The sequence below is a fragment of the Syngnathus acus genome, chromosome 12, assembly GCF_901709675.1.
Source record: "Syngnathus acus chromosome 12, fSynAcu1.2, whole genome shotgun sequence".
Taxonomy (NCBI): domain Eukaryota; kingdom Metazoa; phylum Chordata; class Actinopteri; order Syngnathiformes; family Syngnathidae; genus Syngnathus; species Syngnathus acus.
Genome location: NC_051097.1, coordinates 3,358,972 through 3,382,582, shown reverse-complemented (window position 1 = coordinate 3,382,582; position 23,611 = coordinate 3,358,972). Strand labels below are relative to the sequence as shown.

Below are 23,611 nucleotides of genomic sequence, written 5' to 3'. Positions count from 1 at the left end.
AATGAAAGCAAAAGGCCCTATTCGACTGTTTGAATGAACAAACAGAACACTGACTTGTTCATCTTTTCTTTCTCAATATTTCTTCAAGAAAAAGAATGCATACAAATAAATATAATGCAAATGGCATTGTTAATCATCGTTTTACATCATTTATTAAAATGGGATATAATAGTAGCTCATCATTTTTTATGCTGTAAATGGTTTGCAATTCCAGTCTTGTCTGGACCAGATCCATCCATCCATCCATCCATCCATCCATCCATCCATCCATCCATCCATCCATCCATCCATCCATCCATCCATCCATCCATCCATCCATCCATCCATCCATCCATCCATCCATCCATCCATCCATCCATCCATCCATCCATCCATCCATCCATCCATCCATCCATCCATCCATCCATCCATCCATCCATCCATCCATCCATCCATCCATCCATCCATCCATCCATCCATCCATCCATCCATCCATCCATCCATCCATCCATCCATCCATCCATCCATCCATCCATCCATCCATCCATCCATCCATCTATCTATCTATCTATCTATCTATCTATCTATCTATCTATCTATCTATCTATCTATCTATCTATCTATCTATCTATCTATCTATCTATCTATCTATCTATCTATCCATCCATCCATCCATCCATCCATCCATCCATCCATCCATCCATCCATCCATCCATCCATCCATCCATCCATCCATCCATCCATCCATCCATCCATCCATCCATCCATCCATCCATCCATCCATCCATCCATCCATCCATCCAAACATCTAAACATCTATCCATCCATCAATTGCCCTGTTGACAAAATGAGTCTCTGGCACCACCTACTGTACACTGTCTTAACTCGGATTAGGCTCCAAATACTGTACATGCTTTGTTTTAGGTTTAAGTTAGCTGTTTAGATGGCTTTGTAAAAACAAATACAGTACTCACTATATCATACAAAACAAACGGTACTACTCGTCTTGTAGGCAGAGGAAAGCAGTGATGAGTGAATCTGAAGGTGGAACACAGGAAAAAAGGGGGAAAGTAACAAATCTGTGGTGTTTATTGTTTAAAAATTCTTTGGATTCTTCTTCAGGTATATATTATCATTTTCCATTGGAAGGTGAATTGCTTGGTGAGGATTCAATTAGGTGTAATGAGAAAATTACAGTCTTCTATGAATTAAAGTGATAAAGGATTAAACGGTTAATTTAGTTTCAATCCCTTTGTCATTAGGATGTGTTGATAGGAAGTCATTTGGGTTTTTTGAGGACATCGTTGATAGCTGGAAGAAATCAAAGTCTGGCAGTATTTTTTTTTTTTTAAGCCGTATGATTTTTTTCCCCCTAGATTTTGTTAAGATCGATCACTAACCGAGAAGCCTGTTTACTAACATTCTTAAATGTCAAAATACAAATAAAAACTGAGTTAAGTGTAAGGAAAACTCCAAATGGTTGTGCTTGATGCACACACTTCATTAACTGACACATTTGTTGAACAGTAACTCTCAAGGTGGATTGAAAACCTTAATAGCTTTGTGGTAAAAGATCACCATTTAATAGCTCTATATATCGTCTTTTAGGGATTATTAAATAAGAGCATGACAGTGTGAAATAAGTCATTGTGGAAGTGAAATGTATGTATATTTAATTAGGTTATTTACAATTTTTCCACAAAGTCAAAAACGTATCAATTATTAAGCAGACATTAGTTCCAGGTAAAATAGAAGGCATCTTGATGGAACAGAAAGAAGGTGCAAATATGGCAGTGGTTTTGGTGTTAAAAGTGGAATGCTCAAATTTAAAATTGCTGTTGGAGCAGGAAATGCAAGTTCAAAATGATTTATACAAAATATGTACATTTACATTTTGTCACCTGCACACTACAATCAATAGAAAACAGCCAAACTGTGACTGCTGCCTCTTTGTAAGCCTGCAGCAACAATACACGACGACAGAGATCAGGCACAGGATAGCGTGGGTGACTTTAGTGCACATTCAGTTATGTGGCTCAGTGTGTAGACCTCTGTTCAATCAGAACATGAGCAGATTGGATCTTCGCCATGAGAGGAGAACGTCATAAGAAATGTTTGAATCACAATTTTATACGTCGATGTCCTTGGCGCCGATGCTATTAAGGGGTGAAGTCCAACCACTTGGGAATTACTTTAAAGAGCAACAAAACAAATTTGGGAGTTTTCCTAAATTCTTCACCTTAACATGACTTTTGGGCAGTTTAAATCTCCCCCACTGTTATGGGAGCCCTTTTCTATCTTTGTATCCCTGTTCCTAGATGTGTTGCAGCAGGCATATAAAACACACAGGAAGCCTCCAACGTCAGAATTGCCCACCCCTGATCTAAATACTAACATCCCCTTTCATTATTATTATTTTTTTTTAATACATCAATTTGAAAATGATTTTTGCATCTACTTGGCTTTTTGTTGCTATTAGCAGTACTTGGTGAGTAAACACATTCTGGGGCTTCCCAGCTCTTTGGCATCCAGTATATCTTGGTGACATTCCAATACGACATGATTAACAAAGTGGACACACAAATCTTTCTTTTTTTTAAGCCTGCAGGGGTTGGTACAGAGCAGTTATTCATGTTCTTTTTTGCGCCATGGAAATACCTGTATGAATGAAATAGTTGGCTATCAACATTTTTCTGATTGAACTAGCTTTTGTACAATAAAGCCTGTTGGGTTTTTAGCAATGAATTGAAAATGAATACAAGATTAAGATTCTGACAATTAGTGACTTGACAAATACAGCAGAGGATTTTGTCCAAAAGACTAACAAGTATTTAAGATTCAAATTGCATACAAGAACTGACAGCAATCTGTTTAAATAGAAACTTCACAACCCTCTCATAGTCAAGAATCAAAAACACACTTGGTGTTCATACATACTACAAGAAGTATCAATGCCCCTCAGGGGATAAAGACCTTCCACATATGACAAACCCCAGGCCCACTTCCAAACCTTTTTATTTACAGCAGAGACCAGCTCAGCGCTTTTCCTTGAGAAATATTTCACAGAAATTCCTCCACATGGAAAACATACCAAAGCACTGGTAGCCTGCTCCCCCATGGGTCATTGACCAACACAGCAGTCTAGTAGCTTGACAGCGCACCTGGCTGAGGAACGCCAAGAGTCTTACAAGGACTGAAGCACATATCTCCTGTATGGTGCCATCACTTGGGTGGCGAGGGCCATATAGGAAGCGGGTGGGCCTCGGTGTTGAAGACATATTTGTCCAGACTGAGAAGATCCATGTCATCAGAAAAGAGCAGGTAGAAGTATTTCAATGTCTCACCCAGGAAGAAACTCTCCATTTTGTCTCTGGGCTCCAGGTTCTCAGGGTCACGGACATTGTTGATAGATGTGTAGCCTCCATCTGAAACCTATAAATAAGCAGGTTGGTGCTCAGGTGGCTCAAATGTATTATTGTGAGGAGATTAATGGGAAAACATGCTTTGGAATACAAAAAGACATGAATACAAAATGTCCAGTAATAGAGCTGCCCTGCGGTTACCTGGTGACCACAAGATTTACCCCGCCGATTCCACAAAATCTGCTGGGATAGGCTCCAGCACGCCCACAATACTATAAGATTCAAGCTGATTGCGTGATGCGGCAACCTGCACAGCCTGCCAAAACTTTTGTTTTGACCAATCACGGCAACGGAAATGCTAATCAAGCAGTTTAAGAAACATAAACCTCTTTTCCAGCTAAAAATGTACACTCGCTGTTCTTCTTCCAAAAGGAAACTGTGAGTAACTGTGAGAACAGAATGAATTGCCGCGTCCATGCATTCGTCCACTGGTTGTCGCAAAGTTGGATAGGTTGTTTTGTTTCCCCCGGCCATAGTGCTTGTTGTTTTCGGCGCGGCCACATACCCCGCCCCCAAACACATTGTTGCTTTGTGATTGGTCCGTACCACTGGTGGCGCGGCTCAGAGAAAATAAGCAGGTTCAGTACAAGATGGATATTGTGTTTTGGTGAACTCACAAATACGGTGGGAAATCAGCTTGCGAGCAAGGTTAACAATATACCAGAGTGGCTTAAAAAAACACTATATTCTGTCTTTATGAGGGTAATATTTAAGTCCATATATGTTTTGAAGACTATCAGCTAAAATACTCCATTGTGTGGGTTTTGGTTTCATTAATAGACGGCTACAGTGTATTTTGTGCACGTGTGTATACTATTTTCTGTCTTCTAATAAATTATTTTGCTGTTAAGAAGTTTTAATGTACGAGGGATCTCTAAATTATTTTGGTAAGCCTGTAGCTGTTTATACATTTTACCTTGGTATACTTGTTGAAACTCTGCAGAATTTCCCATCCCCATTCTCTGTACTTGGTTTCCTTTGTGAATCTGTACATGTAGAACAGACTCTCCACTGTTTCTGGTCTCAGCAGGTTATGTCGGTCTGCAGGCTATATTATTAAAAAAAAAAAACAGAACAGCAAAAAGAAAAAACTGTCGACACAGAAATCACAAAATAATATCAACTAGGAAGTCATGCAATGTAAATTATGCAAGAAAATCTATACATCATGTAGACCCTCCTTTTTTTTGCCCCCCAATAACAAAACTGGACGCAAAGAATATTGCAAATTGCGAAATGCATCGCAGGTCAAAACAAGGTATTCAAAGAAATAAGGCAGTAACTCTTAAGAGGACACCTTCTGAAAGGGCAAAATTAAAAAAAATGTTTGGGGATGTAAAACCTTACCTTGACATTAATGTCATTCTTATCAGTGGCATGTAGGTTGAAATGCACAATCTCTGGGCTAAGTCCAGTCTCCATCTGTTTGTACATGTGGTGACAAGTCTCCATCAACTGTGAAGCTAAATCCATGTGGTCCCCTGGAAGGTCATTGTGGGCTCCCAGTGCCAGGGTCCCGGGCAGGAAACATACCAGGTGGTCCTGAAAAAAGAGGAATTTGATTGGAAGGCAAGAAAAATATTTACAAGTTGATCATTTTGAGTTTGACTCCATTGTATCCAATTAAAATCAATAACAGGATAAGTGGCCCACCGAGTTGTCTAAAGTATTCATTGCTAAATACAATGACAACACAAAAGTTTTCAAAACATAAATAAGAAGTTTTATACCATCCGAACAAGCAAAGTTTCAATATTTGGCACGTCTTTGTTTGCATTCCTACCATTTTGGGACTGAAGCGGTTATGAGACAGCTCCCCAACAAAGGTCAATTTGCGTGGCCCCGTTTGTCTGACAAGGTGTTTTTTCACTCCATCAATTGCTTCAATGTAGTCCTCCAACAACCTGGGAGAAGGAAAATAAGACCATCAGATTGATACTAATAAAATGTGAGTCTGTTTTTATGTTCCATTGAAGATGTCCTCACTCACTCATCTTCAGTCTTGCCTCCCTGGAGCCACTGCTTGAGCAGGTATTCATAGTAGCTGTCAGCTCTGGCGCCCAATGTATAAATGCCTCTGTGAGAAAACTGGCCACTGTTGGTGTTGATGAACATTGGGATGAGACCATCATGTTTGCCCGGCAGGTTGTGGACCTGCCTCATTACCTCGTCTACGGCCTCCTGAAAACGATTTTCATGTCACAAATACACAAGTGTACTAAAAAAAAAAAAAAAAAGGTTAATCTGCTTAATGTCATCTACATTTCCACACACCTTGCTGTTCAGATAAAGCCTGTTTGCCCACAGTCATAATAGCAGCATGCCAAAGTACAACTTGATTTCCCTTCCCATTTTAAATCTTTTTTTATTTTATAACAGTGACTGACTTGTTTTCTTCCCCAATCTAATCGTCAAACGGACCGCAATGCAACCCACTAAAGTATTTAGTTTCACAAAAGGTTTTTGGAGGGGCACATTTCATATTTCTTTGTAAATGGAACAGGGATAATATGCACCTACAATGCAAATAACATGTTTATATGACACTGCGTCAAGAGTCATACATTAGGTAATTAGAAACATGACACACATATCACAACACACACTACACCAGATTTGGTGACTTTCTGCTTTTCTGACCTTGTACTGTGGGTCCTGAGTGAGACGGCTCAGCTCTCTGAATTCCAGCTGAATGCTTGTGACCTCAGCCATGGAACTATCAGTCGTCCATCGCGGCGGGTGAGCTGTTCCCTTCCCGATATTCACGTCAGAGAAAGGAATCTTAGAAGGTGTTTTGAAGGCAGGCATCAACCTGGACCCAAGGTCTTTCTGTAAGCAGCGCCGTCAAATTGAGTTTCTTGAAAACACAAGGTATGTCAGAAAAGCTGCAGGACTGGTATCGCTAAAGACATATTTCAAAACCAGACTACAAGATGTCCTTACAATTAATTTAACAATAACCCCCTGCAGCTTCCCAGCCTTCTTTGCTACATCCTCAAGCACTCCAGGAAGGATTCCTTTCAGGATTCTGTGCAACTGTGCTGTGGTTTGAAAGATATATTTTGTGACACCGGTCATGATAACTTTCTGATACAGCTTGTAATTCCCAAATAAATTGCTTACAGTAACATCAGCACAACAGCAAAACAAAGAGCGAGTTTGGCTTTTAACAAAAAAGGCACCCGCTAAAACAGAAAAGAATTGCTTGCGGGATGACTCACAGCTTTATTCAGGAACAGCTGGTCTCCTGTTAGATGGTAGGTACTCAGCAGACCACCAAGGATACGAATGGTTGTCTCGAAAAGATTCACATCCACATTTTGGTTGAAAGAAAGCTTCTGCTCTATCCATTGCTTTGCCTCTGCAAACTCTGAACAAAAAAAACAATGTCAAACTGAATGCCATCCAAACATGTATAAGGCTATGATGAAAATTAAACAGTAAAGTTAGTACAGAGCTATACGAGTGTGTGACGACATAACATTTGTGATGGCGATAAAGTGTGTGACGACATATAACATTTATTGCAGGCACCTCAAGACCGTGGAGATGACAGTGGACTTCATCGCCACTTCCACCCCTCACCATCCTCAGCAATGCTATTCCCACCACAGACACCTTCAAGTTCCTAGGCTCCACAATCTCCCGGGACCTGAACTGGACCGGCCATAGCAGAGGTTGTACTTTCTGAGACAGCTCAGGAAGTTCAACCTGCCACAGGAGCTGCTGAAAACCTTCTACACTGCCATCATCCAGTTTACCCTCTGCACCTCCATCACTGTCTGGTTTGGATCGGCCACCAAACAAAACAAGCACAGACTGCAACGGACAATTAGGTCTGCGGAAAAAATATAATCGGGACCAACCTCCTATCTATCTAAGACTGCTACCTGTCCAGGACCAGGAAATGTGCAAGTATCATCTTCGCAGACCCTTCTCACCCAGTACACAGTCTGTTCAAACTACTCCCCTCCGGACGGCGTTACAGAGTGCTGTATGCCAAAACCTGCAGACACCGCTTCTTCCCCCAGGGTGTTGCTCTGATGAATTCTCACCACTCATAGAGACTCAGAGTCATCACTGTGCAATAACATCTTGTTCTCCTTACTTAAATATTGTTAGTTACCTGAATGTTGTCAGTCACTTAAATGTTGTACAGAGGCTGAGAACAACCGGAGTCAAATTCCCTGTTTGGCATGCACAAACCTGGTCAATAAAGCTGATTCTGATTTAATTATGTCACATTTGATTTGCATGACGACCAAATTATAAACAATTGGAACAGTACAACCTAGCTTAACTTGCCTATTTAATGTCATCAAGATACTTGAATTATTCTTCATATCAAAACATTCATTTAAGAATTGTTTCACCTAAAAAAAATAGTTCACATGAAATATTTCTAGTTAACAAAGTACCTTCTTTCAGGCCCATAATCCACATGGTGTCCAGGGAATCAATGAGGGTCAAACCCAGACCAAACCACTCGCTAAACGACTTTGAGATGGGCTTGAGCTCATCGTGGCCCCAGGCGTAGTCTTTGTAGCCCTTCCATGCGTGTCTGAAGGCATCACGCACGGCCTCCAGCCTGTCCACACCTCCAGATTCACCTATAAACAAAAAGGCAGGAGGATAATAACTTAAGTCGCATCCAGTCGTTGAGTCAGTTGTGCTGTATATAGCATGCAGGTAGCTGTGTGTGTTTTTTGGGATAAAAAAAATATATATATACACACAATTGTCATTCTAGAGATGAAGGACATTTTGCCAAATTTCAAATAATCTATGCACAAAATACAGAAAGAGGGCCTTGTGAAAAAAAACTCATTGTCCAAAGACAAAGTGAGTGAGAGTGAGCGAGAGAGCGAGAGAGAGCGAGAGCGAGAGAGAGCGAGAGCGAGCGAGAGCGAGCGAGAGAGAGCGAGAAAAAAAGGCCATATTCTAAGTAAAATACCAAATCGATTTTGAACACCCCTTGCTAGGACCACGAGTAGTGTAAATCCTAGCTTCTATTTAAAATTATGTTTCGGAAGTTACCATAGTAAATAGGACTGGTTTACATGGAAATGGCAAACAAACGTTAAAGGCAGTAAATTTGGGAATAGATTCTTATGTCACAAAATTCCAGTTCCCTCATCATTAGTTTGGTCTTACATTATCTTGTAGTAAGAATGCCAACAAAGGAAATTTGGCACTGACCAGTGGCTGGGACAGTAGCGGCTGGGATCGCTGGTACCGGGACGCCCGCAGCAACCTTCTCAATAGCTGAGGGTGGAGGCTCAGTGACCTGATCAGCTTCAATCATTGCTCCTCTCCAGCTGAATAAAAGAAGAAAATGTGTACAGTTCTTTAAAAGTGGGACTGTAAACTTTAAGTACCAGTAAAAAGATGTTTCAATCGCTGCAATGCAGCTTGCAAACACTATGGAATATCAGTACTGCTTTCATAGGCAAAAAGCCTACCTGACCAACGTTTTTTGCTTCTCTCCATTTTCCTCTTCATCTTGTACTTGTTCTTGTCTTCCCATGACAAAAGTGTGTGAAACGTTTACATTTCTCTGAAGATTTGGTGGTCCTCTCTTTGGAATTCTTTTCTGTTGACATGCACAGCAAATGTTTCAATTTACTACACAAGCAGCACTTTAATTCGCTGCGGACATTGAAGGGGTGCGGGTCTTGCCTTTATGTGCTCAGACCATTTTAAAATATAGGGTGCGGGTTATGCCTTTCTGTGCTCAGACCATATTAAAATATACACATAAAAATGTCATTTGTATCTAATCCGTTACCTTACATACGTTCTGTGAGTGTGCATGTCCAGAAAAAGTGTTGCTATGGTTTCAAGGAACATATACATAGAAATGTTGCTCACATTTATGGGAAGTTTTTGAAAAATGTCGATGTTTGGTCCTTTAGGGTCAGTCACAGAATGTGGACTCACAACTGGTTTCTGATTCAAATCAGGAAAGGCACGCTTCAGCTCATCTTTATTCACTTCCAGCCAGTCTTCCTTTTTTGAAAAATCTAAAAACAGGCAAACAAACACATACATAAGGTTTAACTCAATTGGGATATTGTCAATCAACCTTTTCTAAACCGCTAGCAATACTACTACAAGAAATGGCAATATCGGCGGATTAATCGTCATTAGCTATCTCATTAAGGGCAAAATCCAGCTGATTGTTTCCACTACTGCAACCGGATTAGCGTGGTGTGCATTCAAACAAGGCCACTTACCTGTTCTTGGTTTTGATATGTGGGAATAAGAGAGGAGTGCCAATACGAGAGTGAGAGCAAGGAGAAAGAGGATAAGGCTTCGCTGCAGTCGAGACAGCTGCTTCCATTTCTGTTGGCACGTAAACCAAGGTCGGGGTTCACTTATGTAACAAAACACTAAATTTTAAGATGAGCTAACATTGATTTATAATATGTACATTGTCTGCAGTAACTGCATCAAACCTGTCATTTATTGATACTTCACACCTAACTGCATTATTCTTTTGCGACTTTCCTTATCGTTTGATGTTTGTTCTCATGGATTCCTCCTTCAGTCTAATCTTTAGTCAGTGGGATCCATGTTTTGCTACCACACAAATATGCTGACATTTGATGCGGCACACTGAACAAAAAGCCATTATCTTGTCTTTTGCATTTGGTGAGAGGGGAAATCCTTCTGACAGCCAAGTTGTCTGATTTGTAAAAATGGTCGAGCAATGCATACTAAAATTCCTAACTCTTTCTACAATACAGTATATACAAAGGACACATAAACAGATGAGACAAATAATAAAATTTCAGATAAATACAGATCACAAACAAATAACTGCATTTTTTTAAGCGTAATAAGGTGCCTAAGGGCAAAGTTCTATTTGTTCTGTGAAGAACAAACAACCCAAGGTCTCTGACAGGAACCTGATTCCATTAGTTTGATTTTTTTTTTTTTTAGCCATAACTCAGCGACGCAAAATACTTGACTGACAGTCTTGTTTTAATGTTACATTTATGGGATCACATCTGCTCACACACAGTGACATATAGCGACATTGTACAGAAGAATGGATGACTGAGTTTGTGTTAAAAATCAATATCAGCAAACAGAAAAGTGCGGTCGAGAGGCTATAGTGCAGCGTTAACTTAGCAGCGCAAATGAGAAAAATATCCAAAGTAACTAACATTTAGAAGTACAAATGGACGGAGTAACGTTTTGTTGGCACGACTATTATCTATACCTATCCAGCTACGATCATTACCTAGTATATTCGGACTATCTTTGCATGTGAAAATAATTAGTTCCAATCAAAAGTGTGATGCTTGAAGACCTAATTGAATCAATATTTTTAGTGTCCATGAAAACACGGCATCCAATCATAATAACGTTGATTGTGAAATAACCATAACATCAACCTACAATACATGAGCAGATGAGATATCTGTGTCCAAGTGAGTGTGTGTACCTACCCTCCAGTATGACTGTTTGCGGTGTTTCCCATTGTTGTAAATGTGGCAGTTTGGATCAGTGAGCGTAAGCGAGATGAAGTCCTTTCTCGTTGATGGATGCATCATGTCATCAGTGAAGGGAAGATAGTGGTCATTGACACTGTATTCAGAAGCCAAGAAGAAATGTTATTACCCTCAAAATTAAAAAAGAAATTCCATATGTTCTGCAAAATCTTATCTGCTGGCTTAAGAGGGGCGAGTACCATAACCAGCACTAATTGAGTTATCGGCTGCCTTCTTGTGGCTGTTTTATCAGAAACAAACAATTAAAGATGAGAAGAATAGAAAGCTGCCATTTATTTCATGCAATTTTAAGGAAAATTGCTACATGTGAGTATGTGTTGTTTTTTGTTTTTTTTAATTATCGATCAATTTGAAGTGTTACGTAAACGCACACAACAAAAACAATGCATACTTTCAAGTAAGGAAAGTAGACACTATTGGTTGCTATACCACAAAAGAAGTAAACTTTGCCTTGCATGATATATATATATATATATATATATATATATATATATATATATATATATGTGTGTGTGTGTGTGTGTGTGTGTGTGTGTGTGTGTGTGTGTGTGTGTTTGTGTGTCAACACTGAAAGTGCCAGAATCAACCACGCACTATTTGCTCATGCATTGTTATGCAGGATTCTACAACAATTTGTGTATTGCTTGATTTCCTTAACATATGTGCATTTTGCAGCATAAATGCACTTCGATAAATCTAAAATTCCACACAATGTGTTTCTCTTGTTTCCACGCGTCCACAAAGCCTGATAGGGTAGAATTTAAAGCCACTTACCTGAAATTCTTTTTGGCTTCTTCCGTCGATGTTGTTCTCTGGAAAGCTAACCAGCTACAAGATTAGCTAGCTGGCTAGCAGGGAGAGTCTCCTACGACAGGAGACATTAAAAAAAAAACTACCCGGTGAAGCTCAATCAATTAAATCCATAACTGTAACAGAAGACACTGACTTAAACGTGAATAGTAAGCACGTTGAACTAAATATTCTGGAGAAATCCGCTGTAAGGGAACCGTACGTTACACGTAGCGTGACGTCAAATCACGTGTCCATTTTCTTCTTCGCGTTCCCGCACTTAAACTGTGCGCCCCCTACAGTCCATATATGTGCACGACATTAAAAAGAGTATGTTTTTTGTTAAGGACGTTCTCAAATAATCATATTCATATATATATGCCCTGCGATTGGCTGGCAACCGGTTCAGGGCGTCCATCCCTCGCCTATTGCCTGATTACTGCTGGAATAGGCTCCAGCACGCCCGCGCACCCCGAGCGGACATGCTTTATAGAAAATGGATGGACACACACACGCGCGCGCACGCACGCGCGCGCACACACACGCACACACACGCGCACACACACACACGACTAAGTAATGGTCTTGGCAAAACAGAATGTTCACGCTGGCTTTATTTACTGAGCAAGTAGATAAAAACACATTATTTGGCACAGCACCACATATTTTGATATGATCATTGATTTTTTAGGTCTGGAATAAGGCCAATCAAAAAGTATTTACTAAACCACCAACAAAACCAAAAGGAAATAGGGAAGCTATTATGAGGTAATAAACATTTGTAAAGTTTTCCACTTATGGTTACTTAGATTTGTTCTGCGACAATGGCCACCTGAATGTCACTTCTCTCATAATAATTTGAAAACCGTCCCATTTAAGTTAAAATATGGTGTAACGTGGGAACAAAAGTGGATTCAGCGCCCAGGCGTATAAAATCCCCAAACCCAACCTGAGAAATATTTAAATGAAAACTTAAAACACATGAAACAATTCATTGTATGCCTGACAAAAGACAGCACCGAAATGTTCCACATAAGGTTTTGGATGGATTAAATGCATGTGGAACTCATAAATAAACTTTTATCAGCACCTTGAAAAGAGACAGAAAAGTTCACCAGTGACTATTTTCCAGCAAGGCACTATGTGGAAGTTGATAATTATTATTTACACAATGTCTGTAATCAGAGCCCTATTTACATCATGTAAGCATCTGTAAACAATGTACTTTTTTTGTCAGCCTGAGCACACAGCAGTCATTCAGCATCAAATGATATCCCCAAGACAAAAAAGGGGCATCTGTGTTTGCATCCATGACCTGAAAGTCTTCAGCTGACAAGTTATTCTAACTGAAACAAATGGGTCCAACACTGAAGCCAAATTGATGTGTAAAGTTTCTACCACCCAATAGTGCCACATCTCTCACAGGAAGTAGGTGGAGGTCCTCAAACTCAAACACCGACTCCCGGGGTCCTGACACCATCTTCTCTCCAGGCTGATGATATGGAAAGAAAATGATATAGAATTTACTCTCCTGTCATTTTAAAACAAAAATCATACTTATTTAATAGTACTAAAACAACAGAAACACAACAATTAAAGACCAGACCAAACTTTAACCATGTTTCACTGCTAGATTGAAACCAAAATGAAATCTGTAGGTTACTAAATTGGTACCATTACAGCTGGCTGCAAATTAGTATTATAGAAAACTGAAGAATTTTACATACCACACAATCTTGAATTGCTCCAAGGAAACTTTGCGTTCTTGTGTCAGTGAGGAATTTGATGTCACTTTCAGACGGGCCCAATTTATGTCCTGGCTGGCAGAAGTAGGTCATTTTCTGCGTGGCTGTGCTACTGTGCAATCTCAAAAAACGCATCTGAACCAAGTTGGCACCTGGGTAGATAAACTTATCAAAGGAGACATATTGTTAAATCTTACAATGACAAAACCAAAGAAAAAAAGCAGTAGCAAAACAAAGATTCTTAGGTATGACAGGCTAACCATGGTATTAAATAACTAATTCAATTTAATATCTTATACAATGCAGTCACAACATGCACATGTTGTCAATTTAAATATTTAGGTTTTGCATACCTGAAATCCTTGGTCCAGCCTACTGAGCCACTGAAAGGAGCCCTCTGCAGAAGATTCCTCCATCCAGGCTTTCATTGGCAACTGCAGCCAAAGACATAATTACCCATTTGTAAACTGTGCAGATTAGTTGTTATGTACAACTATTGCATCTTTTATGAGTCTCAAGTCTCAAATTACAGAAATGAGGACTCCCTTTGGGTAAATTGCTCTATATAGCGCCACTAACAAGAAGGGAATAATAAAATAGAAAAAGAAAGGGTGTTGATTAAAAATGCCATTTTGTGCAATGTTACAGTCTATTATTCCATTCAGTGGATTTATTATTGGGAGTTCATGGGTATGGCGACTAATGACTCAATGATTGACATAAAGATGCTCGATAAGGTTTATGTTCTTGAGTTTTGGACCTGAGAATCTTGAGGATGAAGGCATGTCTGTATAGCTGAGCTAGAGAAGCTGCAATAGGCTGGCAGAGCATCAGCAGAGCTGCCTTGGTTTGGGTCGATGTAATATGTTCCTAAAGAGAACACACAGTAAGACTTCAATATTCAGGTCTGCGCTTGGAAACATATTCAAACTGATAGTTCTTTAAAACCTGGAAACTTGTTACTGTTGGAATTTGTGTAGTACATCAACATCATTTAATACAGTATACAATAGAGTTTTAGAGAAGAAAAAGTTAGTAGCAGTTCAAAATGTGTTTACAATACATTTTGAGTACTGGCTAACTGACCATTAGCATATTCTGGATGGCAGAGCCAAAGTTCTAGACATGTGGTGGCGGGATGTTCTTTGGTGCCATCAGGAGGATCCATCAATAGTCGAAGCTCCTGCTCTAGAGACTCCAGAAGAGCTTGGATTAAAGAGTAATTGGGCTTGTCAGAGACATACGTTAGTTCCTAAACAGAAAGAGAAAAAGGTATGCATCTAATCATTTTCAAATAAACACAACTTTTGTTTGTATGTTGTACCAACCTTGAGTTCTCTCAAAGTTATGTTTATAGATGGTCCAGGAGCTCCAGGAAGGCCAGGAAGACCCTAGACATAAGGATGACAAAAACATATTAAATGCGACCATAGTCTGTCTGGAGTATGAATTTAGTGACATCACTCGAAGTGTATAGTCTCGCATTGTAAATACAGTAATCCCTTGTTTAGCGCCGATAATTGGTTCCAAGACCATCTGCGATAGGTGAAAATCCGTGATGTAGAGAAAATATACTGTTACAACATCCATTTTATACACCTTTTAGTATTTTTAAACACTGCATTGTACTTTTAAATGCTTTTTTGTAATTTTAACACTTTTGTAAAACAGATTTTCAGAAACATTCTTATTTATAAATAAATAAATAAATAGATAAATGTATAAATAAATAAATAAATACATAAATAAATGTATATATATTGTTACACTATCCACACAAGACCATTATGAACCTTTTTTGAAGTGTAAACGTGTCTGGCTCCTCTCTGCTCTTGCGTGCAGGCCGGCTGACGCTCCCCCGCTGCCCAGCGCGAGGGCATCCGCTTAAGACTTTTCTAATTTTAATTTCATACACTCTATTGTACTTTTAAATACGTTATTGTATTTTAAACACTTTTTAAAATATTTTCCGGTGTAAAGGTGTCACAGCTCTTCATGCTCTTGCCGTGCTGACCGGCTGACGCATCCCTGCAGGGCATCCACACAAGACTTTTATCATTTTATTTTTAAACATTCTATTATACTTATAAACACTTTATTGTATCTTTAAATACTTTTTAAATAGCTTTTAAAAGCTTGCTATGCCCTTCTGCTTCGACGAGGCACGATGCGAGCTCGCTGACCGGCTCGTTAGGTTGCCTCTATAGCTTTAAGCCAATCATTGGCAAGGATACAGATCAACATGATCCCATTGATCTCGTACCGGCCAATAATGTGCTGTAAAGTCATATCGGCAGACAAAGCCCCGCGCTCTAAGTGACACGCAAAAGGCTGCGATGCACCGAATCTATCCGCAATATTTGTTTTCATAAAAACCCACGATGCACCGAGGCCACTATAGGTGAACCTCAAAGTAGCGAGGGATTACTGTATTGGATACTTATCGGAATTGAGCCAGTCAGACTGTCTTAAGAAAATCAGGAAGATGATGAAAATCAGAATTGAGCTGCAGTAGCGTATATTTTGAACTTACAGGGAGACCTCTTCTGCCAGACAGACCAGGCAAACCCAGGTAGCCTTTCATACCCTGCAAAGAGAAGAAAAAACAATGATCAAAACATGCGTATAAGCACACAAACACCAAACAATGACTCAAAATAAAATATATTAATTTATTGAACTATAAGCCAATGTATCTCTCCTACCTTTAATCCAGCTGTGCCCTGTAAGACCCAGAAGAACATGGACACCATTTCAAACATTCATAAAATCATTGCATAATCTTTCTCCTCTTAAGCACTTAATATAGTACAACAATATGACAGATGGCTCAAAATGTAAATAGGAATTTAACGTCATAATGATTAGAAAATCACTGGAGAATACAAGTAGCACAAACAAAATACGGCCATGATGTTGCATGAAATATATCACAAGAGTAAATTAACAACATAACTTACAGGCAAGCCAGGCAAGCCTGATGTTCCTCTTGATCCTGGTGGACCAATAATTCCCTGTGGAAGACAGAGCAGGGAGAAACTTTTAATAAATCAATGTGAATCCTTTTTTTGCCAAAACATGTGAACACACAGGTCCTAACCAGACCAACAGGGACATTTATCCGTGGATAATGTAAAATAATTGTTTTTAAATAATCACAAACAACAAATGTAAGTTGCTGTTCCTTCAGCTTTACCTTTTCTCCCTGTTGACCAACTCCACCCGGCAACCCAACAGGTCCACGGATCCCCTGCACAAAAAATGACAGTTTTGGCCACTTGTAAGCCCCCCAAAATAAATAATCATCCATAGCTTACCTTAGTGCCATCAAATCCAGCTATTCCCGATAGCCCCATGTCACCTTTTTCACCCTTTCCTCCCTTAACACCTCGATCACCCTTCTCTCCACGTAAACCAGGGTTACCCTTGGACATACGAAAAAGCACATCACTTATGTGATTATTACATTTTTTCATAATTTGATGATAAAGGTTACAGTATACTTACTTCCTAATCATCCTGTAATTAACCGTATTAAAGCAAAATCTCTTCTCTTTGGTGCTCAGCACCACAACACAAATACAAACAAACAAACAAACAAACAAACAAACAAACAAACAAACAAACAAACAAACAAACAAACAAACAAACAAACACAAAAGCCACTCACAATGGTTCCAGGCCAGCCAAGTTGTCCTGCTAGTCCCATTTCCCCTTTATCACCCTGAAACATGAAACAAAATTTATTCTAAGAGCGTGGTTGAAGTTTTAATAAAATATGCACAGAATATGTGGTGCTCCTTTCCAGATAACCTACTTTTGGACCTCTGATGCCTCTGGTTCCACGGATTCCAGCTTTTCCTCGTTTTCCCTGCAGCCAGGTTTGTCATGTTTTGAAATAAAGAAAGTAAAGAGGTGAAAACTATTTTGATGAGCCTTGATGACAAAGGGGCAATCAACCTGCATATTGCATGAATAATAAACAAAACTTATCTTCTTGCTCTTAAATATAGTTGTACTGCAGAAATAGATCCCTGAAGTATTAAGTCTCATTACATGGAAACAAAGACAAAAATTAAGATAAGGTTTTACCCTCCGCCCAATGCGACCGATGTTTCCTGGTGAACCACTCTTGCCGTCCTCTCCCTGTAAGAGTAAAATAGCAATGACTAGGACTTAAGCACATTGCAAGGGAACATGGAAATTTGTTATAATTTTTTGATACACCAAAATCAGAGCAACCGCATATCAAGTTGCAGGACCGGAGAAAAACTTTGGGACAGTTTTGGTGAAGAATTTTAAAAGGTTTAATTAGTACAATATCGGGCCAGCAAATACAGAAACAGCATCAAATTTGGATTACAATAGAACCTATATATTTTTTAGATCACCAGTCTGTGGCTTCCTCTCAATAGCTAATGGTAACACACATTTTTGGGTCATGGAAAAGTCCTATCCCAGCTGCTTGAGTGAACCCGGACAGATCGCTGGTCATCATAATTCTTTGGCTACATGGACAAAATTTGAACAAAATACAAATATGCAGCATTGGTTACGATGATTTATTTATCTATTTATTTGTTTATTTACTTTGTCACTTATAATAAAATAAATATAAATACATATTAATAAATAAAAACAAAAATAATTAATCTTTTGCTGATGCAAATATTCAGAATGTATTTTGATGTGAAAGGACACTTTTATACTCCAAAACAAATACATAAGGGTAAATAATACAAAGACCATATTAGTATTACCTTTTCACCTTTCATGCCCTGTTTGCCCTCAGGTCCTTGTCTTCCTTGCCCTCCCTGCAAAGTAATATTTACTGCTTGCAAAAATGATAAAAACGTGACAACAATCTTAGTTAAAGACACTGAAAATCGTACAGTTTTCCCAACGCGACCGGGAGGGCCCTGTGGTCCCATCTCTCCAGGAGCTCCCTATTGGACAGAAAAAAAACAAAATCCAAACTGAAAGTGGTCATGGAAAAACAACGGATCCGTGTGCCCTCTGAATGTAAACCTTTGTAAAATATTTTGCAAATTTGCATTTACCTCTAAGCCAGGAAGAGCAGAAGGACCTTGTATTCCTGGTAAACCTTCTTCTCCCTGCAAAATCAATCAAAACCGACTTGGTCAAATGTATTCATTTTGGTGAAGAACATCATGTAATCGATTCAGAATTAATTAGGAATATTGCAGCTCCATATGACACGGACTGGGTATATGTAGCCATTGTTTTATTTGGAGAATAACCTGCTGCCCTGGCGGGCCTGGGGCTCCAGGTTCTCCTTTCGTTCCCGGTTGCCCCGGTTCCCCTTTAGGTCCTGGGTCACCTATAGGGCCATCCTTTCCTTGTTGACCCTGTTTATGTTACAGAAGAGAATCTTGAAAGACTGATGTAATAATATAAGATGGTATCTTGTATGTTGGTGTTATTTTTATTTATTTTTGGTAAATCTACACAGACAGTAGACTGATGTTGGGACATTTGGTAACAAATCTGTTTAGAATTTTTATTTTTTTTTTACTTACATATGGTCCCAGTTTTCCAATGTCTCCTCTGATGCCCCGCACTCCAGTTTTTCCCTTCAAATAAGATATAACACAAGCACAGCAAACACATTCACAAATATATCCTGTGCGCGTGGAAAGAAAATGTTTGATATGAATAAAACTATACCAAAGGGCCTCTTGAGCCTTCAGGTCCTGGTGTTCCAGTATTCCCACACTCTCCCTGGGAAGGTAAATAAAAGTCATTTAAAGTTCTGCAACTGAGTGGTGCATGGGATGCATTCCAGAATTGAGGGACAAATTAGGATCAAACCTTTTTTTTGTTAAGAAAAAAAAAAGGTTCTAAACACATTTTGTCATGTCATATACTAGAAAATGTTGTCCAATTCTGGAATGACCCACATCATAAAATATCACCTTTTGTCCTTGAAGTCCCTTTGGCCCGGGGGATCCAGGAGTTCCTGCACTTCCCTTAGAGTCAAACAAACACACCGGAGAAGTATTGAAAAATTCAAAATTTGAAAACTGAATGGGAAGACATATACTATATTGATTGAATACATTTTACTTTTGGCATGATTAATTCATAGCCATGGTGAGCAACAACCATGGACTCACCTGTAACCCTAATCGACCTGCAGGGCCCACTTCTCCAGCAAGACCTGGTTCACCCTAGTCATTACAAAACAGAGACCTCAAACCAAGCATTTGTTCCCAATGCAAAAAGACTCAAGCCGAGATGCAAGGACCGCACCCCACCTTTAAAAATGTTTTCTTAGATTGAACTAAAATTCTGTAAACAAGTTTAAATATTAATCGAAAAGGCTCTATTCATTGTCGATCACCACCATGCATCCCAATTTGAATCATGCCATCGTTCATGGTACTGTAAATGCATATCCAGTAAACCATAAAATGTGTGCTACAAAACTACTCTTCCAATAGCTCTATTTATCACTCTAGTCACTCTAAAATGAAACCAAACATACACCTTTTTGCCAATGTTGAAATTTAAGTACACAAAACATGAGTTGTATAAAACTACCTTTTGTGTTGCAGTGGCTGACAATTACTAATTTTACCCAAAAATACATGCTAAAAAAAATGATGGCTCACCCTTAATCCTACATTCCCCTTCTCCCCCTTTGGGCCTCTTTCACCATTTTCTCCAAGTTCTCCCCAAGTGCCCTCAGGACCAGAAAAGCCTTGAGGTCCCACCTCAGCCTGCCAACAACAATCAGTTTAAACAATTGGAAGCATATAATCGAGTGCCATTTAACTTTGTCACATATTTTAAGGCTATTAGAAGAGGTGACCTTCTCTCCTTTGAATCCGGGATCTCCTGCTTCACCAGGATGGCCGACATCCCCCTACCATGGAGGAGTGAACATAACTCTTCAATAGGCATTTGTATGAGTCTTCAGAACTTGAAAGTAGGATGATCTTCATTCAAACAGAAAATCAATGCACCAACCTCTTTTCCGATGGGTCCAGGTGGACCCTGTAGTCCCTTTGGGCCCTCAAGTCCTCTCTCTCCCGCTAGTCCTGGAGGACCAGGTTTTCCTCGAGGCCCAGGGTCCCCCTGTCAGAAATAAGCAACAAAAAGTGGAATTATGTTCAGTTTGCTTTTTTTCCAGCAGTATAGCAAGGCAACATATGGATTAAGCCATCAACACAGTAAAGCGCAGAATGAGTGTTTTTATCTTTCTGTCATCTTTCCATTAGATGCAGCAGCATTGACGATGACAAGGATAGATGTACAATAGTAATCAGAAATGCATTTAATTGCTTACATATGATGTTTTTGATCAAACAATGACAAAAGGCTTTGCAATGAATCTTCAACTGACTGACCGGGTCTCCTTTCCATCCAGGTGGTCCTTCATCTCCTGTATTACCTGGTAGACCCTGATAAGTGAAAAAAATAATAGTTCAAAGTATACAAACAAGTGCTGTATACACCAACACATGATTCTGAACCTGATGCAGTGTAGTTTTAAACTATTGTGCATTACAAACACAATAGAAAACATCACAATATTCTATTTATAGAAGTGAAACAAAAACAAAAAATAACTAAATAGTATAGTACAAAATGGTTCTCAGTCTTTGCATGTTTTCAGCACTTATTTTCATGTTTAATATATTTAGCAACAGATTACAACAATAATTGACAGGGTCAAAATTCAGAATGACTAAAAAACAACCTGAAATATGTAAAAGGAGGATAAATGTCCAATTGATTGATTTAAAATATTCATGACCTTATATTTGGGTATATGAAACCAACCTGTTGTCCATCAAGTCCAGTAGGGCCGTCATCACCGGCTAAGCCAGGTAAACCCTAAAGGTAACATAGACCAACTTTTAATAGTCCAACACTAGCATGCAAATACTATAAATCCTTAACTAGCAAGAATACAGATGTTTTTTTTTTTTTTTTAATGGAAACACCATAACTGTAGGTGACCTTGGCTCCCCTTTCTCCTGCCGCTCCGATTAATCCAGCTGCACCTTGGAGGCCCTATGATGATCCAATAAACATTTTTTTTAACAGATTCAAATCTTCTCACTATAGATTAAAATATTTTTATGAAACGAGGAGTAACATGTACAGGATACTGTACATTAAAATGGCTGTTGACCCACTCACAAGGATTCCTGCAGGCCCAGGTGGCCCCTGAGGTCCAGGAGACCCGTGACTTCCCCGTGGCCCTGGTTTTCCAATGGCTCCAGCATCACCTGGGAGACCTGGAGCACCCTGGAAATAAGAAAGCTATGTAAGCCTACATCTCACTGTGCAGCAAGGTTTGCAAGAGTTTGTGCATGCAGCAATTTTTTTAGAGTTGTTCAATGATGCAAATATCCCTGCTTCAGCCAATGTGGCCTTTCTCAAGGGATAGAAATATAAATGTAATTGGAAGAGCTGAAACTGAGGTGCTTTAAATTGTAGCAGAGGTGTTACTATGTGTATACCAGTGGCACAATGTGTCCAGGTAAATTCAGTAAACATTTGAGAACTGTGACTTACTGGTGTACCCTGAATCCCTTTGGGTCCTTCATCTCCAGGTCGACCCTAAGGGGGGGACCCTCAAGTTACAAGGATGTAAATACAGCTTGATATAGAAATAGATAACAAATTTACCTGAAGCAAGTTTTAAATGCAGTGAACCAATGTTGAACTATTTGAATGTCATTGCCCAACTACAATTTTTTACTGATACAAATTGTGCATCAAATTTGTGTCATTACTAGAATTGCAAATTGTCTTCACTTTTAATAATCTTTCCTTTTAAATATTTGACCAGTTTTTACTCGTCTGATTTGAAAACGAGTTATTTGTCAGTTTGTTTTGTAGCTTTGACTGTATATAATATGAGGTGCTCATACATTTATTTGGGTTGACAGTCATATTGGCCCTCCGAAAGTAGCTATGACTACAATGCGGCTCGAGGAAAAAAAAGAGTTTGACACCCCTGCTTTACCACATTACGATGTCAGTAAATGACATGCCAGCCATTCGTTTTCTGGCTAACCCTGGTCAGGTTTATGACCAGCCACTCGGCTTAATGCAATATACACAATCACACATACTCTCATTCGCACCAGCTTGCAGTTATTTTGAATATTTTCAATTGATCTAAGGTTCATATTGTATTTTGTATTGATATTGTAATCCACACATTAATTCTCACCAGAGGACCCTGGGGACCCCTTTCTCCAGGGGAACCTGGCAGACCCTAAAAACAAAAGTAGAACCGAGAATGTGGCAACAGGTTATTACTTCAATTTACAATTTTCTCTATCAAGGATGTGCATAAGACACGAAGCCTCTACACTCTAACTCCTTGATCTTGTAGTTTCCATTGCAAATAAACAAACAATTATGTAGATAATGCAATCTTCAATTATCTCAATGCCAATCCAGTATTATAGTCTTATTATCAGCAACGTCATACTTTTCAAATGCATTCCTGCATTTGTTAGAAATGCACGCTTCAATGTAGATGACAAGGACATCAAACAGCATACTATATGTTTTAGAAGAATATCTTTTGATGTGGTGTCTTAATAAAGGATTTATTCTCATAGTAGTGCCCGAAATGCCTCCTCTTTATATGCGTGTGCAGGTGCTCTTTAGCCTAATTCCACCTCTTCGCTTCATGTTTTCAGAAAACAAGGTAAATAGTACTCAAATAATCATATTAAGAACAACAACAAAACACAAATCTAGCATTTTTTTGTATACTTACTGGAAGCCCTTGCTTCCCAGCAGGCCCAGGAAAACCTCGCAATCCGGTCTTACCCTGGTGCATAAAACACAGGTGTGTTTTTTTTTTTTTTTTTGCATGCAATACTGCACATGAATAATTTACGTGTAACTTAAATTAATTCTGTATTAACAGTGATAAAATCACAGGTTCACATCACATTTGCTATTGTTAATAGCAAGTCAAAATGTCCAAATGATGAGTGTTTCTAAATTATATTGTTAAAGAAGGCCGGAGGGAATATTAAGTTACCCTCTCTCCAATGGCTCCTGGAAAACCGCGCATCCCCACGGTGCCCTGGATACCCTGATGAACAGCAGCAACATACAAAGGAATGACAATATTAACTAATGCCACAAAATCTAT

At 39.1% G+C, this 23,611-nt stretch overlaps 2 protein-coding genes across 3 annotated transcripts in view; both read right to left on the bottom strand.

The window, feature by feature from the left end:
* Positions 1-1,635: 1,635 nt before the first annotated feature.
* man1b1a (mannosidase, alpha, class 1B, member 1a) lies at positions 1,636-11,987 on the bottom strand. Of its 2 annotated transcripts, XM_037266376.1 has the most exons (15): positions 11,868-11,987; positions 11,696-11,786; positions 10,859-10,997; positions 9,638-9,746; positions 9,273-9,424; positions 8,864-8,994; positions 8,601-8,719; positions 7,820-8,011; positions 6,623-6,771; positions 6,042-6,230; positions 5,392-5,582; positions 5,185-5,305; positions 4,749-4,943; positions 4,318-4,449; positions 1,636-3,411 (listed from the first exon to the last, which is right to left on the bottom strand). In XM_037266376.1, the coding sequence occupies exons 3-15, from the start codon at positions 10,961-10,963 to the stop codon at positions 3,202-3,204; spliced, it is 1,995 nt and encodes a 664-aa protein (XP_037122271.1). In that variant the 5' UTR covers positions 10,964-10,997; positions 11,696-11,786; positions 11,868-11,987; the 3' UTR covers positions 1,636-3,201. The 2 variants fall into 2 exon arrangements, with proteins under 2 accessions (XP_037122271.1, XP_037122270.1); XM_037266375.1 differs by having other exon boundaries at positions 11,696-11,985.
* A 319-nt stretch (positions 11,988-12,306) lies between these two features.
* Positions 12,307-23,611, bottom strand: part of si:ch211-196i2.1 (collagen alpha-1(I) chain) — a 34,438-nt gene continuing 23,133 nt past the window's right edge. The window contains exons 30-62 of the mRNA XM_037266330.1: positions 23,498-23,551; positions 23,228-23,281; positions 22,670-22,714; positions 22,006-22,050; positions 21,628-21,735; positions 21,445-21,498; positions 21,265-21,318; positions 20,829-20,882; positions 20,449-20,556; positions 20,291-20,344; positions 20,091-20,198; positions 19,593-19,646; positions 19,392-19,445; positions 19,144-19,197; positions 18,996-19,049; positions 18,717-18,824; positions 18,516-18,569; positions 18,348-18,401; positions 18,216-18,269; positions 17,548-17,601; positions 17,273-17,326; positions 17,126-17,179; positions 16,773-16,880; positions 16,652-16,705; positions 16,416-16,469; positions 16,161-16,178; positions 15,989-16,042; positions 14,784-14,846; positions 14,542-14,707; positions 14,216-14,325; positions 13,809-13,889; positions 13,438-13,620; positions 12,307-13,202 (exon numbers count right to left, since the gene is read on the bottom strand). Of these exons, the coding sequence (XP_037122225.1) occupies positions 13,053-13,202; positions 13,438-13,620; positions 13,809-13,889; positions 14,216-14,325; positions 14,542-14,707; positions 14,784-14,846; positions 15,989-16,042; positions 16,161-16,178; positions 16,416-16,469; positions 16,652-16,705; positions 16,773-16,880; positions 17,126-17,179; positions 17,273-17,326; positions 17,548-17,601; positions 18,216-18,269; positions 18,348-18,401; positions 18,516-18,569; positions 18,717-18,824; positions 18,996-19,049; positions 19,144-19,197; positions 19,392-19,445; positions 19,593-19,646; positions 20,091-20,198; positions 20,291-20,344; positions 20,449-20,556; positions 20,829-20,882; positions 21,265-21,318; positions 21,445-21,498; positions 21,628-21,735; positions 22,006-22,050; positions 22,670-22,714; positions 23,228-23,281; positions 23,498-23,551 (2,427 nt within the window). The 3' untranslated portion in view covers positions 12,307-13,052. The remainder of the gene's footprint in view (positions 13,203-13,437; positions 13,621-13,808; positions 13,890-14,215; positions 14,326-14,541; positions 14,708-14,783; positions 14,847-15,988; positions 16,043-16,160; positions 16,179-16,415; positions 16,470-16,651; positions 16,706-16,772; positions 16,881-17,125; positions 17,180-17,272; positions 17,327-17,547; positions 17,602-18,215; positions 18,270-18,347; positions 18,402-18,515; positions 18,570-18,716; positions 18,825-18,995; positions 19,050-19,143; positions 19,198-19,391; positions 19,446-19,592; positions 19,647-20,090; positions 20,199-20,290; positions 20,345-20,448; positions 20,557-20,828; positions 20,883-21,264; positions 21,319-21,444; positions 21,499-21,627; positions 21,736-22,005; positions 22,051-22,669; positions 22,715-23,227; positions 23,282-23,497; positions 23,552-23,611) is intronic.

Excerpts from the sequence above, each read along its gene's own strand:
- man1b1a (XM_037266376.1), bottom strand. The coding sequence starts at position 10,963 with ATGATGCATCCATCAACGAGAAAGGACTTCATCTCGCTTACGCTCACT. Across the intron at positions 8,012-8,600 it reads CGCTACTGTCCCAGCCACTG|GTGAATCTGGAGGTGTGGAC; the intron begins GTCAGTGCCAAA and ends TTTTGTTTATAG. Across the intron at positions 5,583-6,041 it reads CTCAGGACCCACAGTACAAG|GAGGCCGTAGACGAGGTAAT; the intron begins GTCAGAAAAGCA and ends AATCGTTTTCAG.